The 22,927-nt window shown below is 39.6% G+C and overlaps 9 protein-coding genes across 9 annotated transcripts; 4 read left to right on the forward strand and 5 right to left on the reverse strand.

The window, feature by feature from the left end:
• The first annotated feature begins 117 nt into the window (after positions 1-117).
• On the forward strand, positions 118-3,328 carry BATDEDRAFT_19098 (RNA-dependent ATPase HCA4). Its single transcript, XM_006677148.1, has 8 exons — positions 118-286; positions 370-439; positions 510-721; positions 803-1,001; positions 1,113-1,261; positions 1,336-1,503; positions 1,595-2,815; positions 2,934-3,328. Exons 1-8 carry the CDS (start codon positions 131-133, stop codon positions 3,276-3,278), a joined length of 2,520 nt encoding a protein of 839 aa, XP_006677211.1. The 5' UTR covers positions 118-130; the 3' UTR covers positions 3,279-3,328.
• A 74-nt stretch (positions 3,329-3,402) lies between these two features.
• On the reverse strand, positions 3,403-6,423 carry BATDEDRAFT_87007 (dihydrolipoyl dehydrogenase; the record flags this gene model as incomplete). Its single annotated transcript, XM_006677614.1, has 14 exons — positions 3,403-3,645; positions 3,727-3,816; positions 3,923-3,999; positions 4,070-4,457; positions 4,562-4,697; positions 4,783-4,868; positions 4,940-5,041; positions 5,088-5,246; positions 5,319-5,419; positions 5,503-5,638; positions 5,723-5,778; positions 6,044-6,064; positions 6,202-6,280; positions 6,379-6,423. 14 exons carry the CDS (start codon positions 6,421-6,423, stop codon positions 3,583-3,585), a joined length of 1,539 nt encoding a protein of 512 aa, XP_006677677.1. The 3' UTR covers positions 3,403-3,582.
• Positions 6,424-7,059: 636 nt separating this feature from the next.
• On the forward strand, positions 7,060-8,385 carry BATDEDRAFT_23680 (uncharacterized protein; the record flags this gene model as incomplete). Its single annotated transcript, XM_006677282.1, has 5 exons — positions 7,060-7,556; positions 7,834-7,853; positions 7,934-7,953; positions 8,019-8,185; positions 8,289-8,385. The coding sequence occupies 5 exons, from the start codon at positions 7,060-7,062 to the stop codon at positions 8,383-8,385; spliced, it is 801 nt and encodes a 266-aa protein (XP_006677345.1).
• Positions 8,386-8,691: 306 nt separating this feature from the next.
• BATDEDRAFT_10009 (D-tyrosyl-tRNA(Tyr) deacylase) lies at positions 8,692-9,632 on the reverse strand (the record flags this gene model as incomplete). The annotated part of the gene is made up of 7 exons (XM_006677065.1): positions 8,692-8,774; positions 8,883-8,943; positions 9,033-9,115; positions 9,189-9,286; positions 9,348-9,397; positions 9,477-9,523; positions 9,584-9,632. Coding segments are annotated over 7 exons (471 nt in total), but the record flags the coding sequence as incomplete, so codon positions are not given.
• Positions 9,633-9,645: 13 nt separating this feature from the next.
• On the reverse strand, positions 9,646-13,518 carry BATDEDRAFT_19102 (coatomer subunit beta). Its single transcript, XM_006677149.1, has 7 exons — positions 13,470-13,518; positions 12,988-13,246; positions 12,528-12,771; positions 12,254-12,430; positions 10,621-12,142; positions 10,175-10,526; positions 9,646-10,091 (listed from the first exon to the last, which is right to left on the reverse strand). Exons 1-7 carry the CDS (start codon positions 13,510-13,512, stop codon positions 9,776-9,778), a joined length of 2,913 nt encoding a protein of 970 aa, XP_006677212.1. The 5' UTR covers positions 13,513-13,518; the 3' UTR covers positions 9,646-9,775.
• Positions 13,519-13,805: 287 nt separating this feature from the next.
• BATDEDRAFT_87010 (uncharacterized protein) lies at positions 13,806-15,855 on the forward strand (the record flags this gene model as incomplete). The annotated part of the gene is made up of 7 exons (XM_006677512.1): positions 13,806-14,155; positions 14,239-14,299; positions 14,440-15,037; positions 15,105-15,220; positions 15,312-15,389; positions 15,476-15,546; positions 15,621-15,855. The coding sequence occupies 7 exons, from the start codon at positions 13,806-13,808 to the stop codon at positions 15,820-15,822; spliced, it is 1,476 nt and encodes a 491-aa protein (XP_006677575.1). The 3' UTR covers positions 15,823-15,855.
• On the reverse strand, positions 15,837-16,702 carry BATDEDRAFT_87011 (uncharacterized protein; the record flags this gene model as incomplete). The annotated part of the gene is made up of 4 exons (XM_006677615.1): positions 15,837-16,282; positions 16,351-16,360; positions 16,456-16,503; positions 16,624-16,702. The coding sequence occupies 4 exons, from the start codon at positions 16,700-16,702 to the stop codon at positions 16,003-16,005; spliced, it is 417 nt and encodes a 138-aa protein (XP_006677678.1). The 3' UTR covers positions 15,837-16,002.
• A 320-nt stretch (positions 16,703-17,022) lies between these two features.
• Positions 17,023-21,142, forward strand: BATDEDRAFT_23684 (uncharacterized protein; the record flags this gene model as incomplete). The annotated part of the gene is made up of 20 exons (XM_006677283.1): positions 17,023-17,028; positions 17,134-17,187; positions 17,276-17,297; positions 17,392-17,515; positions 17,615-17,707; positions 17,791-17,917; positions 18,021-18,233; positions 18,334-18,481; positions 18,579-18,667; positions 18,777-18,836; positions 18,903-18,980; positions 19,082-19,206; positions 19,301-19,571; positions 19,658-19,733; positions 19,817-19,938; positions 20,027-20,192; positions 20,271-20,469; positions 20,576-20,624; positions 20,701-20,894; positions 20,974-21,142. The coding sequence occupies 20 exons, from the start codon at positions 17,023-17,025 to the stop codon at positions 21,140-21,142; spliced, it is 2,385 nt and encodes a 794-aa protein (XP_006677346.1).
• Positions 21,143-21,271: 129 nt separating this feature from the next.
• Positions 21,272-22,574, reverse strand: BATDEDRAFT_34680 (uncharacterized protein). Its single transcript, XM_006677387.1, has 3 exons — positions 22,412-22,574; positions 22,088-22,329; positions 21,272-21,510 (listed from the first exon to the last, which is right to left on the reverse strand). Exons 1-3 carry the CDS (start codon positions 22,559-22,561, stop codon positions 21,453-21,455), a joined length of 450 nt encoding a protein of 149 aa, XP_006677450.1. The 5' UTR covers positions 22,562-22,574; the 3' UTR covers positions 21,272-21,452.
• Positions 22,575-22,927: the final 353 nt, after the last annotated feature.

A 22,927-nucleotide genomic window follows, 5' to 3' on the forward strand; every position in this document is an offset into this window, starting at 1 on the left:
CACGTGACTATACCATCCTGCCAATCCGTGCTGTTCTTCACACAGCCAATCACATCAAGTCAATGCCAATTACTTGAAATTATTTTTATTGCCTTCTAAACTCGACACTCGATTCATGGCTTCACTCGCAATGTCTGCAGATGAACCGCAATCATTCAGAATCCGAACTGCTGCAAAGAAAAAAAAGAACCGAAAACAGAAGCCTATCGCTCCTTCTAAAAAAGACTTGAAGCGTCAGCAAAGCCATGCCGAATTGGCTCATCTAAAAGAGCAAACGAAATGCGAGGTTCGGCATGAATCTGCAATCATGCATAATGTACAATTTACTAATGTTTTATTCATGTAAACGGCCTGATATTGCTTTGATAGAGTCTGATTCTTGGCATTCAAGACTTGAAGTTTTTTGCTCAGCTTCCACTTTCAAAACCGACACAACAAGGTACTGCACAATCATCCATTCTGGCAACTGTTTTATACTTGAATCCTGTTGCTAAATATAAAATATACAGGACTTTCCAAGTGCAATTTTGTTCAGTTTACGGAAATTCAAAAAGCCTCGTTACCCTTTGCGCTCTGCAGTCGAGATGTGCTAGGTGCAGCTAAAACTGGATCAGGAAAAACACTAGCATTTATTTTGCCTGTTCTAGAAGTGTTGTACAGGGAATCATGGTCTCAGATGGACGGTGTCGGTGCTGTTATTATCTCGCCTACTCGTGAACTTGTAAGCAGCGTTGAGTTGTATTTTCAGTTTAATTGTCAAGGTGTCGATAAATTCATGTGGATTTAACAGAGGTTTTGATAGGCTTTGCAAATATTTGATGTGCTGCGCAAAGTTGGTCGGTATCATTCTCTCTCTGCTGGCTTGCTAATTGGTGGCAAGGACCTCAAGTCAGAGCAAGACCGTGTTGCTCGCATGAATATATTGGTATGCACTCCTGGAAGATTGCTGCAGCACATGGATCAAACACCCGAGTTTATATGTGATAATTTGAAACTTCTCGGTAAATCATGCATGTTTATATACTGGTGCTACCAAAACGCATCCAGTTTGATTGCTGAACTTGCTTGTGTTTCATCTTTATATTCTAATATTGAGCATTGCGGTTTTCTAGTTTTGGATGAAGCCGATCGCATTCTAGACAATGGGTTTGAAAAAACTATCAATGCAATCATAGCAAATTTGCCAAAATCTCGACAAACACTCTTATTTTCGGCTACACAAACCAAGTCTGTTCGTGATCTTGCTCGTCTCAGTCTACAGGCAAGTCTGCCTTGACTCAATTTGCATTCATTTATCTAGTTCATCTCATTTTTTTAATGTTTGTTTGAGATTAGAATCCAGAATACGTGGCTGTTCACGATAATGCCGAACAGAGCACACCAAAAAATTTGATTCAAAAGTACTTGGTGTGCACACTTGATAAAAAACTAGACATTCTTTTTTCATTCATCAAGACGCATCTGAAGCAGAAAATACTCGTGTTTCTTTCTAGCTGCAAACAGGTATACTATTTTTTGCTTGAAACACCGTCTCGTTTTGTTCAAGTCAGTGGTCTAATCATTCTGCTGTTGATATGATGCACATTGTGGTTAGGTACGGTTTGTTTTTGAAACATTTTGCAAAATGCAGCCTGGTATGCCTCTTTTGTGTCTTCACGGAAAGCAAAAACAAGCCAAGCGAGTCGCTATTTTTGAACAATACTGTCGTAAACAAGGTGCGTGTTTGTTTGCAACCGACATAGCTGCTCGTGGTCTTGATTTCCCAGCAGTAGACTGGGTAGTTCAGGTTGACTGTCCAGAAGATGCTGCTACATATATCCATCGTGTTGGTCGTACAGCCAGATACGAATCTCACGGCCAGGCTCTTTTGCTTCTTCTTCCATCTGAAAAGGATGCTATGCTTCTTTCTCTTGAACAAAAAAAAGTGCCCATTACAGAAATCAAAGTCAATCCTTCCAAAACCATTTCTATCCAATCGCAGCTATCTGCTCTTTGCACTCAATCTCCTGATATCAAATATCTGGGTCAAAAGGCATTTATTTGCTACTTGAGATCAATTTATCTTCAAGCCAACAAAAGCATTTTTAATGTTGAACAAATGCCTGTTGATCTCTTTGCTGAATCTTTGGGATTACCCGGTGCACCCAAGATCAAATTTATTCAAAAACTTGCAGGAAAAAATGTTTCACGACAGATTCAAAAATCCATGAGCATGATGGATTCTGATGACGATAACGAGGCGTCGAGTGCCTTGCAACCCAAATCCAAAGCACTTGAAAAGGAGCATCCCAAAGATACAGACACGGCTGATCTACTTTCTCCAAAAGTGCCCAAAAAAGTGAAAACTCGAGTTGATAAAATGTTTGAAAAAAAGAATCTGACAGTGCTTTCGGAACATTATGCCAAACTCAAAAACCAAAGTGAATCAGATACCAATGACGATGAACAAGACTTTTTACAAATCAAACGTGCAAATCACGATATTGACGACAAGGATATATCAAGCCATGCATCTGCTCAAGAAATTACTCATCGACAGCGACTCAAGTTAAAAAAGAAGGCTTTGGCTCAACTTGGGCTAAGCAAAAAGGTTATTTTTGACGAGGAAGGTAATCCTGTCAATGCATTCCAAATGGAAACTTTGGACGAGTTTGAAAAGTCGCAGGATATTGCTTCAAGACAGAAAGGATATATAGAAACATCCACTGCTGCCATGAAAGAAGCAGATGAAATGGATCGCATTGTTCATCGAGCAAAACTTGCAGAGAGAAAACGAACTCAAAAACAAAAGGAAAAAAACTTGCGTCGTGAAGAGGTAAACCAATTCAGATATTACAGCTTATGGTGTTGATAACCAAGGATTCTAATTTAAAGAGTTGATGGGTTCTATCATTTGGACACCCTATCTTATCACTGTTTTTGTTTGTATTTAGAGTGGTCCTAGTTTCCAAGTTACGTTGGGCTCACGCGATGACGATCCATCCAACGACGGTTTTATTGATGCATTCAGCGGTAGCGATTACCATTCCGACGCTTCCTACAATGATGACACAGCTTCTCTCAATTCGTTCCAGAAATATGAATTGTCAATGGAGGAAAACGATGGTGCATCTCAGGATCAGACCAAAACTGCTTCCAAACGTCATCGTGACCTACAAACCGATGCTGATTACAAGGTACTCGAGCCAGTTGAAAAAAGAACCAAACGACCCAAAGTACTGGACAGTATGAACACCCAATCGCTTGAAGATTTGGCGTTGGAACTGCTTGGCCATTAGTCCAAGTATATTATCTTTCATATAATAAACACTACCAGTAAGTTGGTTTTAAAACTTGGGGTTTTGGCGTAATATTCTTAAATGTAACAACCCAGTATATTCAAAAAAGGTGTCATGGAAGCAAATGTATTGAACCTGAACTCGTGTAACATGTGAAACAGAATGCATAAAATATTGAGGTTGGGATGCATCCAAAAGTAAAGTATGCCAATTATTGGATAAAATCTGACTTTTGTAGTAATGGAAATCAATAGTTGGACAGATTCCAGCCATTGGCATAAATTTTAGTCGATTCCGAGTTGAATTAAAAGTGGATAGGCTTGTCGTAGGTAGCCATGCAAGCCTCTTTAAATGCCTCAGAAAGAGTCTAGATATTCAGAGTTGAACCCAGGGTAAAGTTACATGTCAGAAAGTGGCTAAACTTTGGCGAGATTCAAGATCAACTTACGGGGTGAGCATGACAGGTACGGGCAATATCCTCGCTCGATGCACCATATTCAATCGCAATAACCGCCTCCGCAATCATCTCACCTGCACCCTAAAAAGAATCAAGTTGCAAACATTCAAGTACAAACACGGCCATTAGATGTGTTCAATAGTATCTTGATTCACTGGCACGACAGTTCATATTCAAATTATCTTACAGGGCCAATAATGTGGGCACCGATAATACGGTCAGTCTTGGCTTCGGTGATAATCTTGACCATGCCTTCATAATCGTCTAAAAATATTTTGATTTTTTTAAAAACAGACCTTCAAGCATCACACACTAGAGCCTTTCAAAAACTTACCCATAGTCTTGGCACGGCTATTGGCAGCAAAAGGAAAAGTGCCAATCTTGTATTCGATGCCGCTGGCCTTGGCTTCTGCCTCAGTTTTGCCAACCCATGCAACCTCGGGGTGAGTGTAGATCACAGATGGAATGGCACTGTAGTTGACATGTCCGTGTCCAGAAGCGATATGCTCAACAGCAGCAATTCCTTCCTCCTCGGCCTTATGGGCAAGCATGGGTCCGGTGATCACATCACCAATGGCACGAATACCGGCAACGTTGGTCTTGAATTCGTGATCCGTGATAACACGGCCTTTATTGTCAACTTGAACACCAATTTTATCGAGACCAAGGTTCTCAGTGTTGGGACGACGACCAATGGAAAGTAGAACAACATCAACGACAAGCTGGTATTTAGAAATGCAATGAGCGAATTTCAAAATAAATGACACATTAGTCATCAAACTGCTGCATATAAAAGCAATCTAAACCCAGCAGTCAAATTGCTTACAGTTTCCTGAGGACCACCTGCAGCGGGCTCAACAACAACCTCCACTTTTCCTTGGGCATTCTTTGTGGCAGAAATAACTTTTGTTCCAAGCTTGAATTTCATGCCTTGTTTTTGAAGAGTTTTTTGGAAGGATTTACTGCGCATCATTCACATTTATAAATGATATCAGCAAAATAAATTTAAAAAGCTACACAATCCAATGCAGACAACTATACACTCACGCAAGATCTGCATCCATGCCAGCACCAATGGCACCCATATACTCGACAACGCTGACCTCGGCACCAAGGCGAGACCAAACAGAGCCCTGCCAATACAGTAAATGGTATTAGACGTGAATAAATCAAATACTACACAATCGAATGTTAGAGTACATACAAGCTCAAGGCCAATCACGCCCCCGCCAATGACGATCATTTTTTCGGGAATTTTGGTAAGAGACAAGGCACCAGTGGAGGTAACAATGACTTCCTCATCAACCTATATAGTAGTCAGTATATTATTGTTTTAAAGTAGTGCATTAAACCATTCCAATACTTGCAGTGATTCCAGGGAATCCAGATGGCTCAGAGCCAGTAGCAATAATGATATTTTTGGCCTTGACAGTAGATTTGGTGCCATCATTAGCAGTGACTTCAATCTCGGTCGCGCTCTTGAGAGTACCCCATCCTTTGAGATAGTCGGTCTGATATGAAGTTTACAAGACATACAGCGTTAGTTTTGAAAAAGCAAATTTTGTTTAATGTTGGAAACAAACCTTGTTTTTCTTGAAAAGCATCTCGATTCCTCCAGTCAGACCTCTGACGGACTTTTCCTTTTGCTTGAGCATTTGATCGAGATTTACAGAGAGTCCAGTGACTACAGGAAACACATGTTGAGTAGTGGGTTGATCAGTTATAGATTTCAACAAGTGCAGCTCGAGCTTAGTGGTATGAAAGTACCTTCAATTCCACGCTTTTTAAATTCGTGGCTAGCAACGTGATATAGATGAGAGTTGTGAAGAAGGGATTTGGAAGGGATACAGCCAACATTAAGGCAAGTACCACCAAGAGTGCCTCGACCTTCAATGCATGCAGTCTAGTTCATTGGATAAGTAAAATTTTGAGTTTCAATGCAAAAACAAGATCTACAAGAATTGCGGATCCAAGTTTGCACCATTACCTTGAGACCCATTTGGGAGGCCTTGATTGCTGCAACATAACCACCGGGACCACCACCTAATTTAGATTAGTAATATAAATCATATAAGCAATGTGTTGAGTTTTAAAATGAATATAAGCGGGTCAATACATTGAAACAAGTGTTATACGATCGACGTTCTATTTACATAGTGGTGGCTATGAAGATTGAATTATTGAGAGTTCAATGATTTGATGTATTAAAACATGAGATTCAAATCAAATGAAAATACAATCAAAGCAATCTTTACAAGAGTCGAATCAACTTTAATGGCAATATTCAGTCATATTGAATGCAACTTACCAACAACAACAACATCGTAATCTATGTCAGGTGATATATCAAGGGAGCAAATGCAACGGTTAAAAAATATTAGTCAAGACTTGAATAGCATTGCAAGTGGTGCTGACAGATCAAAAGGTTTATAAAAGATGCAGTTGGATAAGCAAACATCATCATACCAGTGGCAGCAGTGGCCAGAAAACGAGAGGAGATCCGGGTGCCAAAAGCAGTAGCAGAAACAGCCGCACGTAAGTTTGACTAGAAGAAAGAGCAGCGAATGCATGAACAGTCTAGTGATAAAGTAGATGACAAGAGAAATGCAAGTTGTCAAAGAAAAAGTCGGATCAAGTACATACTGAGATCATTGAGGAGCGAGCAGAAGAGGTGATGGCAGTCAACATTTTATGTAAAGTGGTGAAAATCAGACTGATTGTCGAGCATCGATTTCATGCGATTCGACTTTTGAAATGTCAAAACTTGTGGTTTGCTGAGCATTGACAATCTGTTACAATGGAATCAATTCAAGGCAGTTTATGAGTGTCATACAGTATAAAGTTGTCTTTGAACTTGCTACAAATCACTACTTACTGTCGTGTCCACGTAAAACTAACCATCAAACTGCATAATAGCCAATCTCGTAGTATAAAAGTATTAATTTACTGCATAATATTGTCTTGTTGCTTGGTTTTGCATAATTGAATACACATCAAACTCCTCTTTCGTGCAGACCAAATATTACAGTAAGTGATTGGCATGAAAACATTCATTCCTGAAATTGCTTTAATCTAAATTGCAAACATACGAGATTAGAATACAAGAATGAGATTAAACAGTTGAATCCAACAATTACACAGTAATGTCCAAAGTGTGATAATCTGCTCAAAATCAGTTTTTAAATCCATCGTCGCTGTGCTTATCAATTTCTACCAAAACAGTGAATATTTCGTTGTTTATTCTCTAAAATCAAGTCAAAAAAGTGTTCCATTTTACGTGAATCCAACTTGATTCTTTTTATTGCTAGCATCATCTGCTATCGAATGTCATCACATCCAACTTCAAGCGACACTGACGTGAATCAGCGTCCAAATATCGACAAGAATACCATCCATACCTGCAAGTCTGTCAATAAGAGTATTGGCAACATTAGAATCAAAAGCCGTGCCTTTACAATCTCACGAGGAAGTAGCAGTGCAGATATGCGGCTGCTGTCTCGATTAATCGTTCTGTTTGCATTTGGCTCAGTACTTTCGTTGTTGGTCGATTCCTTGCAACGCAGCCATCACATTACTCGCTGGCCTCAATCATCTCGCTCTGATGGACTGGGATCAATCAGCAGTGTGTTTGAATATGCTTTTTTAATGGCATCAGCATGGAGAGGTGGATCTGGCTCACTTTTCTCCACTGCAGGTTGGGTACCATTATCATGTGGGCTTTCTGCATGTCTTATGGGTACACTCTATCCATTACTGGACCAGTGGCTTCTATCTCGACAACAGGTTCTGGGCGTTAGAAGAGACTGGTCCAGTGCTCTAAGGTATGTTCAACACTTGTAACCTGCTTCAAATCAAAAGGAATCGCATGAATTGAATGATATGCCACAACCTTTTATGCTGAATGGGCTCTGTTACGCTGGCCCTGTCTTACTAACCATCTTCCTATCCTTGCCATCTATTTCTGACTACTTTTCAATTCTATTAAATATCTAATTCCATTCACGTGCGTCTCTTGTCATTCAACCTGCTGTCAATCCACACGCGGTCCTTCTGTTCGTGTTAAACTTTGCCACGTTGATGGCTATCGTTTGCGCTTAGATGCTGTGGGGGCTTCATTGGTAAGCCATTCAACTATCTGCATTGCTATCAACTTGATCATCTTATTGACTTTGTACTGTAATTACACAACCTTTCAAAGGCATTAGCTATGCTGCATCGGTATGTTGGTTGTTTTTACTACAATGTCTTGCGAGTATACCTTGTAATGATTTTTATATTATTAGAAATTGACATTGGCCAGTAGTATTCACATGTCAGTAACTTTGGCACTCCTTGCTCTTGGTCTGTGGTATTTGTTTGATCGCACGATCCATGGCTTTGTTGTCTCGTTCATTGGTGCAGCAATTGGAACACTTGTCGTGTCGATGCTTGTCCAGAATGGCGTATATAGGTACTGTTTAATCAAGTGTTGATGCTTTACCTGTAATCCTAACCAGATTCGATTTCTTACTCGCTGCGTTTTCAAATCTTTGACTATTGCTACCACTCTTCAGCTTTACACAAGCAGATCTCTTTGGAGTTCGATCATGGGTCCCTTGTATTTTGTATACGGCATGCATATGCATAGGATCAATTGGTCGACTATTGTAATGATAATTCAGCAGCTATAGTCTGTGTACCATTGATTTTTATGACCCGATCGGCATCCTCCAACCTCTAATATCTTAAATTCGACCTCGACTTAAATCGTTTGGTCCATTGTGTCTATTTTTCTCCTTTCTAGATGAATCGGCTCTGATAACCGGAAGTCGAGAGGTTTATGTTTTTAATTCTATGTTGCCTTATCCTCTATTTCTCCAAATTATCGAGACTATTATTTGCAATTCTCTTGTTCGTTATTCAATACATATTTCTTTTTTAATACAAACATGTTGATTTGGAAAATGGTTGGAGAAACTACTTGTTGTCTGTATCAAGTATAATTGTCACTGGTCCCTCATTAACAATATCTACTTTCATCATGGCTCCAAAAACGCCGTCTATACATTATAAATCCATTAGTTGCATTGCATCTAAACCCATCAAGCTTTTTCAACGAATAATCAAGCCACAATCTATGCACAATAGTAATAAAATCAAACCCTTACCTTTGATTTTTTCTGGATCATAAGCAGCTCTCATCTTTTCCAAGAATCGATTATACATATCCTGACTCTGTGTTTTTCATGGCTGATTGACACAGTCCAACACAATCGTAATAAAAACATGAGTTAATCCATCATCCTACACACAATGACTCGAACCAGTTTGACAGAATTACCTAGATGAAAATCAGGTTTATTTCCTTTGGATGTTTTGGCATACAAGGTGAACTGGCTCACTAAACAAATGAATCATAATGGAATCAATTCAACAAGCAAGACAAGAATCAATTCAAACAAGCGATTGCTTACCACATAATACATCACCATTGATATCTTTGATGTTGGCATCCCATTGCTTACCGCTTTGTGTTCCTTGAAACACTTTTAATCCCATGATTTTTTTTGTTCTGATTAGACCATTAGGGTTAGTTTATTCTATTGCAATGATCTTGGTGATCAAATGTATACATGAACAGTACAACTTGCATGTAATCCATTTCAGTGTCCGTATCGCCAACCTGGTTACCCATTGAATGCAGGGTTAGTACAGGGGAAGATGTAGATTCAATGGGATGGAATACTTGCTTTTAGACCCACAAGAATACATAGACCGTTGTTGATACGGCTCACTACTGTGCCATCAACTGTTGGTTTGACAAAGAGTTAGTGTAGTGTTTTGTGTAATGTGGAGGAATGGATACGACCTGTGACACTCGCACTGCTGACTCGTTGAATCACTGCTCTCATGAATCGGTAATCAAGCAGTCAAATCAAAATTACTTTATTTGAAAATGTAAGATGTGGATAGTAGTTTAATCCCAAGACAGGAGAGCAGAATCCCTTGACAAGATCGTTGCTGATTCAGTCTTAAAAACACCCTACTTTCATATAGGGATTTACATCTCACCAGCTGGGATGGACTCGGCAGTAGGAGATAGGCTGACTGGTGCAGTTCCCTTTTGTGTTGTAGTGAATTTGTCACCTAAACTCAGTGCAATCCCTTGCGTTTTGCTGCGTATCCGTATATGTCCTGTAATTTTATCACCAGAAATCTTTTCTAGACAAATATTGGCCAAGGCATCCTCGCCAAAGATACTACGAGCATAAAGGTTAGCAGCAAGAAATCCACATTCGCCTGCTAAAGCATGTTCGGGAGTCAGACAGTTCAAATTTGTCGATTTCATAACGTGGTCAAGGTACATTCGAAGATCGCTAAAAGCATAGTTTAGAAATATTCAAAACAGTGAGTTGTTTTACAAAGTAACGTTTTAGTAGGCAAGTGCAAAACAACGTACGTTATGTTGGTATTCACATTGACCTTGTTCTCCCATTCAAATTCAAGCCACATGAGTCTAAACTGCGTCTCATTACACGTAGCTGGCTTGATATAGTCCATGATATCAATATGAATATCATTGAGAATTACGCAGTTGATATCTACGCTTGATGCACCATCATACACAATATTGCCATAAATTACTCCAGTTTCGGTAGAAGACACTTTGATGTTGGCTTTAATAGAGTGGAATCCACGTGGACCAATGGTTTGGGGTTGAGGTCGTTCAACAAGCTTCAAATCACCAAGAGTAGAAAATTCCACAGTAAGGTTTTGGAGAGTTTGATCGGTCTGATTGACAATTAAAATATCTATTCAATGCAAAAAATCCATAACAAAAAGCAGGTTGCCCAGCCATCAGCATTAGTAGATAGCAGCCCAACTTGATCAAATACAATGACTTACCAAGAAGAATATCATACTGGTGAACTGTAACATAGGCTTCTGCATAAATCGGATCAGAAAATCCAGTAAGTTGAATGATGCGATTCAGCTTGGACACATACTCGTCATTTCCATCTGCCGATCCAGTAGCACGAATGAGATCAGTCTCAAATTCGTCGCTTCCCTCTCCGCCCAGCTTTTTACTCTTTAAAAATCGGTAAGAGATCACATCATCAGCTTGAATCTTGACTCCTCGCTTTTCCTTGGTCTTGCGTTGTTTGGTTTTTTCGTGAGAAATGACAAGATTAGTAAACGCATTACGACAGTCCTTGAGAAATGCATCAACCATGATGGGCTCGGCTGGTGTAGACGAAAGTACACGCAAGCATCCTTGAATGCGACTAGAAGAATCTTCGTCGATATGAGCAGTAACAAAATGGGATCGGCCAACACGGATAATACTTGTCATGATCAGCATTGCTTCGATTTTGAAAGCATTGGATTGTGGGGAGTTGTTGGTTGTTTGGGCGTAGCGGAGAGCCAACTTTGTGAGAGTGGTAGCAAGTACTGCACCAACAAAGTATTCACCGCCAAGAACAAGAGCACGAAGTGGTGGCTTTGAAGACAATTTGCCTGTATCTAGCCTACCGTTATGCTGAGTTGTCGCAAGAGCACTCTCAGTGGCATAAGTACCGTCAGCAAGAACGCGACGAACAGCAGGTTTAACATCATGTTTCTTGTCTTTGGGAGTAGTTGGACTGACGACTTCCGTAGTCTCCTGATCCTCATCAAGCAGACGCTGCTCAGCAGCCATAATGGGGACCTCTCCAATGGATTCCCGAATCTGCTTGAATGCTTCCTCAATCGTTGTGGTGTCCAAAGCATATTCACCAATGATCCACAAAGCACCGCGAAAAACTCTACCAGTACGCATATCCCCAAAGGTTTCCAAAAGATGCGAAATAATTGGCAAGCGGAGCTGAGGAAACTTTTCAACAACTTCACGAACAAAGGCAATAACATCCACCGCAGAAGCTGTGTTGGATTCTCCCAAAAACTCCATAAGCACATGTACAACACTATCGGCAACTTCAGAGAACTTGATGGCACATGCATGAATAGATTGTATAATCATTTGACGATACTCGTTGTTTTTCTCATAGTCTTGATCATGAGTTTTGATCAGCTCCTTTTTCAAAAACGTGACTACTTCATCCACATTACGACTTGAAACAAGCTCCATGATTATGTTGAGACATCTCTTACGAACTTCAATGTCAGGGCTAGATACAATGCGCAAAACATCCATGACTTGATCTTCAAGAACGCGGTCGTTCTTTTCGCGTAGTTCATTGATGCGATCCAGCACAATCAGCTTAACGCTGTTATCCGACTCTTTGATGGCAAGTTCAATATAGCAACTCACAGCAGCTTTGATGGCAGATACATGTGATGTAAGTGTAACCAAGGTGCTAGCAGCTTCATATTTCACCGAAGGAGATGATGCTGTCAACAAAGTAAATATTGTTTGAATATACTTTCCCTATTCATACCATTGATGTGCACTTGGATTAACTACATGACTTGATATATACCACATGCAAAATGAAAATATCTGCTGGCTATAGTTCAACACTATATGAATCAGAAATACCTTGTCAGCGGTTGGATTGCGAGAGTCTTTGCGAATCAGCTCAATGGCAGCTAATTGCAAGGTTTCATCAAAGTTTGCTATCTGCGATGCAATTGTATTGAAATAATGGACAGCAACAGAGGGTTTAGAGTTGATGAGCATAATAAATGCGTTGCGACGACAAGCATGATCTGCTTCCTATCCATCCAAAATAAATCATTGCAGATAATAAAGTCAGTACAATGATTCAACATCATCAATACAAGGTCTAGATTGGATAGAGCCAATGACATACTGCAGCAATATAAGTTTCAATGCACTCTGGAGCATCAGGAATCAGGTATTCGAAACTTTTATAGATGGAAGAGATGGCAAGAACAGCGTTTTTTCGAACATAGGGGTGACGATGTTCCAAGCACTGACGAACAGATGGTACAAGAGGTTCGAGAATCTCTCCTTCCTTGAGCTTGCATAAGAAACGCAACGACTGGCCACGAATAAACTCGTTGGGATGAAGCAAGTCATTACGAATAGCATTTCTAATGAAATTGATATATTTTTCAGATACATGTATACAGGTCAGCATGCTCGTAAACTATTTGATCATGATGTAAATGATGCGCGATAATCGACAGATATCCAAAGTGGACAAGTCGGCCATCGTGTAATGATATAAAAATGCAAGATAAACTCTAAAACAGTCCTTGCTAACATATACGAACATCACGAATCTATCTGCAGCAACCAAGACTTACACAACCAAGACCATTTCCTGTTTCAACTTGCCATCCGAGTTCGTTTTTGGACAGATTTCCCAGTAAAGCAACAGTAATTTCTTGAGAGCCTTGTTCTTGGAAGGCATAATGAAACGAATGACATGCATAAGAAGTTGCGGGAGAGGGTCGCCATTGAGCATCAGTAGCAGGATCTTCTTGAGTGCCTCGATTTTGACCTCGTCCTTGCCATTCTCGAGTCGAGTGCGAAGGTCTTGTGAAGTAGGCTGATCTCGCCCATCTATCACCAAAATCAAGAAGCATATTAGACGAGAATGACTGCAAAAGTAGCAACAACTGACACTAATTGGACAGATGGCATAACCAGCAATAGGATTGCAATCTGGATGAACTGGGATGGCAAGCAGTGGTTTCATGCTGTTGCGCAAGCAAGGGGATGCAGAGTGTCCCGTTCTGCATTCACAAAAAATAAAGCCTGAATAGTATGAATAAGAAATTCTTACCATCCTGCTGGATAACAGTATAGGCAGGCTGTGAATCTGACATTGAATACCACAATGGAGTTGCTGATGAGGAGTGATTTCTGGCTGCAACAGTTTGCTGTCATCAAATGATCGTGTTCGTTCTTTTACAAGTTTAATGGCTGGCTTGTTCAATAGTAAATTCTTCAATATGCTCCACTACATGTTGGATTCATGTCTTGTCAGGGCGATCCAATCTCTAAATAAGTTGTATTTATGGGTCAGATCTCACTGACTTGTTGCGCTTGAAATCCAGTTTTATTTTTTATTTTTGGTTTGATCCAACATTTGAATTCTTGCAGGATATTACCAACAGTAATGTCTGAATCAGAAACTGCAGAGCAAACGTCTACTGTAGTGGATCAATCCTTTTCCAAGCCTACTCATATTAGTACATTTCCTTTTCAAGCCATCTGTCCTTTATCAGAACAGGAAAACCTTGATTACGAGTCTACCTATATATCTGCTCAAAAGCGTTCGTCCAAGGAGTTTAAAGCCCATGGTCCAAATGATGGGAAAAATAAAAAGAGAAAGTGGGGTCCTATTACTTCTGAAAATACGGAAACAAAGGAATCCATAGATACTTTAGAGAAAAAACCACGCATGCCAAAGAAAAAGGTTGTTTTATTGATGAGCTACTGTGGTACTGGATATCAAGGCATGCAAATGTAAGATTTGTTTTTAAAAGTATTCATGTTGTGATGGCTGATATTGAACTCTGATATTGTACGATTGAAAAATATATATTTAGTAATCCAGATGTGCCATCAATTGAACTGGATCTACACAAGGCATTGGCTGCTTCTGGGGCTGTTAGTACTGATAATTCCATGGATCCTGGAAAGGCAAGTTGGAATTTACTTTGAGATTTGTTACAAATTGCATACATCAATGGCGATTTAACCTCTTGTAAATGGATTTGCTGCATCTTTTGATGGATTTATTTAAATAGATTGCATTTATGCGATGTGCTAGAACTGACAAGGGAGTCCATGCAGGCGGTCAGGTTGTGTCTCTTAAAATGATTATTCAAGACTCTGATATTATTGAGCGCATCAATGCTCGTCTTCCGCCCCAGATCCGAGTCTGGGGATACGCTCGTGTTCAACAGCAATTCCATGCCAAACACCATTGCGATTCCCGTATTTACGAATACATCCTACCCACCTCTGTCTTGAAAAAAGTCGATCCCACATACTATCCACTTTCCAAAATTGGTGTAGCTGCGGGTGTAACGTTTGAAAATATGGGCAGAGCGAAAATGGAACCTATCGAGATACCCGAGCATACGGACAACGAAAAAGAGACGATTCAAGGATACAGAACCAACCACCAGGAGCTTGAAGAGTTTAGAGCTATTTTAAACGAGTATGTGGGAACGCACAATTACCATAACTTTACCATTGGCAGAAAGTTTGAAGACAAGAGTTCAATACGATACATTATTAGCTTCATCTGTTCTGAGCCGTTTCAACGTGACAACACAGAATGGGTCAGTCTTAAAGTCAAAGGGCAATCGTTTATGCTGCATCAAATTCGAAAAATGATTGGTGTGTACTTTAGGTGTTTGACATGTATATATGGGTGTACTGTTTTATTTACCACGCTCAATGCTAGGTCTTGCTGTGATGATGATGCGCACGAGCACACCAAAGAACCTGATTGCATCTACATTTTCCCAAACACGTATCAATATTCCCAAAGCTCCCGCACTCGGTCTATTGCTGGAACGTGTAAGCACGAGTTGTATTGTTTGATCATGATTTGAACCAAAGTGTTGGTATTGATTTCGTTTGATGGTGCGTTTGTAATTGAATTGCTTAGCCCCTGTTTGAAAACTACAACAGTCAGATTCAACCAAAAGGAGTGGATCGTGACGTGATTGATTTTGATCAGTACAAAGTAAGAGGTTGATTTGACATGATTTAAACCATCAAAATGATGTATAACTCACTAGGCGTGTGAATGCTTGGGTTGATTTTAACCAGGAGCTTATAGATCAATTCAAGGAGGATTGGATTTACAAGGCACAGATTCAAGAGGAAATCAGTAAAGGACAGTATGTGGAATGTTTGCATTTGAATGGGTTGACATGACATTGTGCTAATTCAAATACTGGCTTGTATGATTTAGTTTTTTAGAATGGACAAGAGTTGTTGATTCCAATCCAGACGATTATGGATGGTATCTTACTTCCAATGGATCCATCATGGAAGAGTATAAGCCTCCATATATTCATGCTACAAATTTGAATCCATCCATCTATCGTCACGGTGGCAAGAGCCAGTCACGATCAGATGGTGAGGACAATGCCGAGTCAAAAGATGAAGACTAAATTCAACAGAATGAATGGTGTATTTGCAGTTTATTTACTGAGTTGAATGTAAAAAGCATGGCATGTTTAGTTTGTCAATATGTACTTGGTAGGCAATAGATAAATACGATCCAAATATTCTGGGAATAGATGATACGAAAGCGGAGACGAATGCTCAGTACACGAATGGAAAGCAAGATATCAGCGCATCTGACCAAATACGTTTTCAGTAGCGTAAACAACATACAAAAAGCCATCCTGGTCACTATGTTCAGCATAAACTTGCGACAGCAGTGCTGATGAAGGTGGCAGAAACTTGTTTGCGACAGTAAGAAACAGTCCTTGTTGCTGATTTAATTCTAACCGTCTACGGATTACGGATTGGAATTGACCAACAGTAATATCACCTGGACATAGAAACTTTTTCTTTTCCATGTAAGGGAGTGGTTTGGAAGCCCATGAAGCACTCCGCTCAACGATTCTTGAGAATCGAGTTAAAAATGTTGATGTTGGAAAGATAGTTTAAAGCCAACAAGTACAATCACTTACATTGGCACTCCTATCATATTCACATTTATGATGGTCAAATTATAGCATAAAATATTTGATTAGACAGTTCAGTACTGTTCGCTCTCTTTGAATAATTCTACTTACTGTCAGGAAAGGAGTCAAGAATACGTCGGGATTCAGCAGCCCTGCGTTCTATGATAATATAAAGCCAATGAGAGTTTAGTAGAAGCCAGTTGTAAATGAAAGACTAGCAGCATGTCAAACAAGCTTAAGCTTGGAGTGAATTGTAGTTTAATTATATCAAACACTTGCCAAACGAGTGTTCCTGACAGTATGAAGTTTGTGGACCATTTGATGACTTGGATGAAGACTGTTTGACAATATCACTCATTGATGATAGTACGAATGAGTGGGTAACTTTGATGTGCAATTGACTTGAGATGTCATGTGAGGATGTTTTATTTATTATTCTGCAGTCAGACTGCAGTGTGCAGACTAAACCATTTCATTGCTATTCGCTGAATTCCATCGCACAGACAAACTGCAATCCACAACACTTTGCAAGACTCATTCCAACGATCGTTATCTGACTGCAATCTTGTAATCAACTGACAATCAACTGGCAATCAACTGCAAGATTGCTGGCCATCTAGTCACGTGAAGATGAGTATTATTTTAATTGCCATTTCTTGCCTTGCAAGTCAACCAGCGATGATGGTGAGTCTGGATGCGCTGTACTTTATCAAAACTCTTGAATTGCACTCACCGTTTGGTTGGTTATCCTGTTTGTCCGCTTGAACTGCACGCTTTTATACTGCAAAGTCTGCAAAAACTCGTAGAACAAAACTGCTGGAATTGGACCACTATGAACCAGAGGTAGATTCATCCTTTGGTTTGCATGGCTTATTACTTGAAACCATCTGTTCAACTAACCTTGATCATCATGTGTTTCGTTACTGTCTAGTCAATTATTGTTGATGCTACAGGTGAAACTTTAAATAATCCTTTAATCTGAAATACACTGCTCATCATTCATGTACTAGATCTTGTTTCTATTACTAAATACTTGTTGGTATTTAGGGGAATTGCAAGCTATCGATGCCGCCAATGAAGAATTTGCACAGCTGCTCATTGATTCGGATAGAGAGAATGTGCTACAGCCTGACGGACTTGTAAACCAGTATGAAAAATACTGTCGAAAACGGTACATCACTTGACCTTGTAGTAGCATGAATGTATGCTGAATTGGGTTAGATGATTAACAGCAATCTTGGTTATCAACCCACATTGTTTGGGTGTATAGAGCTCAAGAGGATCTGGATAATTTTAGGGAAGATTTGGCTGTTGATTGGAAGCAAGAAGCAGATACATGGGCACTTGTCTGCGCACTTTTAAGGTAGATTAATGTTGCATTCATTGTAAAACTAAAATGGTTCAAGTTACATTCTGAATGTTTAATAAACTACTTTTACTACATAGTGATCGCTATGGCGTGGATGACGACTTGGATGACAATGGAGACCCAGTTCAGCAAGTACCGCCAAGTGTGTTTTGTAGTGATTTTGGTCACTCGTATGAAGTATCTAAAGCAGTCCGTGAGCATATTGTAAGCGTGATTTTACCCTCATTGTATCTTTGAACCCACTACAATCTTTATCTTGATTAGTCAATGTGCTTACATGATGGGTTTGGGAATGATTCGATAATAGATTGTCAAGCAGTGGTTGGAAAGCATTGCACCAGAGTTTCAGCCCGTTGAAGTTAGAAAGGGATATTATCCACATACCAGCATGCAAATTCGTGGCCAACAGCGATTGCAGGGTGTGCCTAATCAATGGAATAACGACAATGCCCAGATTGTAAGCGAACTTGATCCAGATGCACCTAGTCGCCAACACCGTCGTATTGCTCCAGAAGATCAGGTTGGTTGATATTGATGTGAATGGTACATGAAATGTACATGTATTGGATAAAATCACTCATTTTACATATTCATTATAATGACGACTGAATATGAGTCAGAGTTATGAAACAGAGCTGTTACGGACTATTTACGAATACTTGCGTCGTGGACGACTTGCTGATGCATTCCATCTTTGTCGAGCATGCGACCAATCTTGGCGAATTGCCAGTATGGGAGGTGGTGCATTTCGTGATGACCCATTTGTTGGTAAGAATAATACATTGTATTGGATTTATTTGAACCATATTATTTGATGCTGATATAAACAACTATTTTACCTGCTTACTGCTCATGATTGATTTAGATGGGGTCAAGGACACAGATGTGGGAGTATTCGAAGGAAACGAAAATCGCGTATTATGGAAAGCTATATGCTATCAGATCGCATTGGATGTAATGAGCTACAGTTGACTTGTAAACTATGCTTAAATTGAATATGCCAATACAGTCACCACTGACAACTTTTATTAAATGCATGCTTGGCGTTTAAATGAATGATTAGGACAATACACAGTTATATGAGCGTGCCATCTATGCTGTTTTGGCGGGTGACATTAAAAATGTACATGTCTTGTTGGTTTGATTTGCTTTTTTGAATAGTTTTAATTCATTATTTTTGATACATTAGGCTTTGCCTGCTTGTCACACTTGGGAGGACCATATTTGGGTGCGATACCACGCAATGATTGAATCACTGACCAGCAAGGTAATCATTTCAATTGCAATGCTGACATTCGATGGACTATATTTTTGAAACTTTTGTACTTACAAGCCACGAACGATGGCACTAAACCTTGTGCATTTTAGTCTTTGAGTGACATTCCCACTCCATTTTTAACAAATCAGGAACTTTGCTTACCACTGCCACATATTAGTGTCGAACCACATATAATTTTCACCGAGCTGTCTAAAAGTGAAAATGCTCGCATTAGGTAGTAATGCTTATTCGCCTGAATCTACTTTTAAAATGATATTTGGATTTGCATCATAAACTTGACAGCTCTGTTACGTTTTGAATATGGCTAGCCAAGAAGCAGCTGAGCCTTTTCATATTATCCAGGCCCATTTGATTCTTGACTCTCTGGATATGCTTTTTGCAAGTTTGCATGTTCAGCTTGTTGAGATGGAGCGTGATACCAACACACCATCCATTTTTGGACTATCAAGCGTGTTGCGATTTACCGCACATTTGATTCTTTTGCTTCGTGGAATGGGTATTTCAGGATACGCTGAAAATTCCGAGCATGTCGACTTTTTATTGAGTAGATATATTCATATGCTGCACGTTGCAGGCAAGGTGGGTTGACCCTGCATTTATTTTTGCAGCTCTATCAACCAGCATTGGTTAAATGACCTTTTTGTGAAACATGATTTGATATTTAGGGTGATTTAATTGCCATGTATGTTGCGTACTTGCCTAGCGAGATGCAAGTGGACTGCTATTCCTCCTTTTTACAAGGTAACGTTTAGCTTACAGGTGTAAATCTTTATGAACAGGTATTTTTAAAAGCCATCAGTTTTAATGTGTGGTGTATTTTATAGATGTGGACGACGATCTTCAGATTCGATGTGCTCTTGTGACTGCTGGAATCGATTGCATGCTAGATATGCCACGAATATGTCGAATGACAGTTGAAAAAATATTCCGACGATCTAGTGTGATGGTGAGTCAGTTTTAGTATTTATAACTGTACCACATGTGTGATGTTATTACTCAGCTGTTTTTGGAATGTATATTTTGGTAATATGCAGGACAAATTAGAACGCGAAGTGCCATTGGTGACTCTGTGTGGTACTGCAGATACTGTGCCTGAATCTGACCTGCTGTTGATTCGTGCTCTCGAGTGGCTTGATATGGATGATATGCAACTCGAGGACCGACTTGATCATGCAAATTTGTTGGCAAGGCACTTTTTAAGTAGGCAGTCTTTTTGATTTCTAAACTTTTAGACACCAATCTTGTTCAAAATGTATGGTTTGACACTGAATTATATAGTTCAGGGACATGTGCAATCGGTATACCGCTTGGTGCAAGATATCGGACTGCCGATTGAAAACTTTCGTGTGCTGATGGCCAAGAATGCCAAGCTATTTAAATTGGGTACCGAATGGCTGCAGAACCAATCTTTGGTAGAATGTCTTTCAAATCAAGCAAAATGGTCTTTTTTATTTTTCCAGCAAAAGCCGCAAGTCAAGTATGTCTTTAGTATTGGGGTGTTGATCTAATGTGCATGCTTGCTATTTAAGAGGCTGATAGCCCATGTTGAATTTTCTGTACAATGTTTTCTGGGTTGTTGATAGAGACGATAAGCCTACTCACAAGACTTTAGAGTGGCAAGGAAAAGTAAAGGTAAATCATTCAACGCGTGTATATTGATGTCCGCTACGTATTCAACATCTGACTCTACTCGATTGCATTGAATTAGAGTCTCACTACAGATACGGTCAAGAAAATGCGAGTGTTGCTGGAAAATTTTTCAGCACCAGACTATTTGGACGAGTTTGACAGTGTAGCAAGCCAACGTACCTTGGAGATGGAAATCATCAAGGGGATTTATGTACCGGAATTGGTGATGTGGATGCATCAGATTTTAATCCAAACGCATCGAATCATACCAGGGTGAGTACAACATGCTGAACTGAATCCTTTTACAATACGGAATATGCAACACTTTTTAACCTTGCTGCAATCATCATAGAAATCTTGAACAGAGTCTTGAATTGGCGAACCTAGTTGCTGGGCTCGATCATGATGGACTGTATGAACAGTTTAAGCGATCGAATAAACTTGGATTGTTTATGCGTGCGATGCGTGAATCTGCCCTGTTGCTGTTGTCTCAAAACAAGCAAGAGCTATTTTCCCAATAAACATATTTTAAACACTGGCCAAGTATTTCAACTTGAATTGGGTGATCAAAATCCCTTTAAAAAAGTGTTTTTGATCTTACTCGACTGATACTTGCTTCAATATGATTGTCAAATCATTTATATACAAATGCTTAGGATAAGTCATAGGTATGTTCAGCAACCTATTTTATTTCTTTGAAATTGAGTTATTGATGCAAAAGATGGAATCCAATGCATCCAAAACAAAAAGTTATTAATGTTGTTAAAGGATACTCGGCGATCAAAGCGTATGGTAACAATCCTTGTCAGCCTGTCCGTGAAGCAAAGGATTTTACATTGAGGCTCCAGCGTTTGCTTTGCACTGCTTCAGCATATCAAAGTAAAATTGGCTGCATATACGATAAATAAAAAAACAGTGGTTAGTTTTAGTTGCATTAGTATCTGGATAATGCAGACCATTACAACCGTATTCAGATGAAACAAGAAATTAAATAAGAATTGAACACATGATTGATCTTGATCCATCCCACACTTGTTCAACTTCCAATTCTCGTATAAAATATTGGATGATTGACATGTAGAGTTGCATTCCTGAAATGTGTGATTTTTGTTTTCTCAAACCAGATCGCAAACGTATCTGATATTAGGATACAACATAATTTAAATGAAAAGAATCCGATACAATGTTTGGTTTCAAACTTGTGATCGTACAATATATGGCTATGCCAAGGTGGAAAACAGGTTCAAAACCATAGTTTGATCGCTGTTCATCATGCAATGGAGATTGTTTTTGAAGAATTGAAAAAGCAGCCAATATCTAATAGAAAGGCACAGTAAACATTGGATCATTGCCTATTCCAAAGCAAGATAGAGGCAATGATGGCAAGATGAATACAAATGTCGCATTGACATGAATACGGCCGTAAAAAATAGATCGTTTTAGTTTTGATTCACCCAAACACTCACCATGATGCGATATCACCCGAATTGGTTTCAATGCATCTGTTGAAAGCATTTTGATCAGCCTGACAAACAGCAAAAGGGGATTGCTGATACTGTTGCTGCTGAACTTGAGGAGCAGGCTCTTGGACCTGTTGTGGCTGGCTGCTACCACCAAACATGCCAGACAGACCAGCACCAAGAGTGTGACCAACAGCACTTCCAACAGCTACACCAGCAGCAGTGGATGCCATATTGGCAAACAGGCTCTAATAATATGAATCAAGTGGTTAGTTGATGAAAAGTAGTCATTGAAGAATTTGGTAGAATTAGAACACGATGGAAACATACAGGTTGCTGTGGAGCTGGAGCAGCAACAGACTGCTGTTGCATAGTAGCTGGAGGACCAGAGTTTTGTACCGGAGCAGCAGCACGGGAGGGAGCAGCACGGGAGGGAGCAGCACGAGAGGGAGCAGAAGTACGACGTTGAGTGCGAGCCATTTGGAATGAATTCGATTGAAATTTTTTGGAAAGTTGAATCAATTCATGACTGACATAAAGTCTTGCTGCAGTTGAAATGCAAAGAATGGAGTTTAGCGATACACACTGCAAAGAAATGCAATGAATTTAATTGGAAATAAATCATAAGATTTGGTTGGAATAAATCATGACGGATTTAATTGGGATAAATCATAAGATTCAACTGAAATAAATCACTCAGGTTGTTGAGAGTTAATTGATGTTTTAGAGTGGCAAAGTTTGTCCGGCATAACAATCAAGGGCTGTCGAGATAATCTAGCTACGGGTGCACTTATACTACTTAACCCTTCAATTATAACGTTTATTGGTGTTTTTTAAACTCAAGGA

Source organism: Batrachochytrium dendrobatidis, assembly GCF_000203795.2.
Source record: "Batrachochytrium dendrobatidis JAM81 unplaced genomic scaffold BATDEscaffold_3, whole genome shotgun sequence".
Lineage (NCBI taxonomy): Eukaryota > Fungi > Chytridiomycota > Chytridiomycetes > Rhizophydiales > Batrachochytrium > Batrachochytrium dendrobatidis.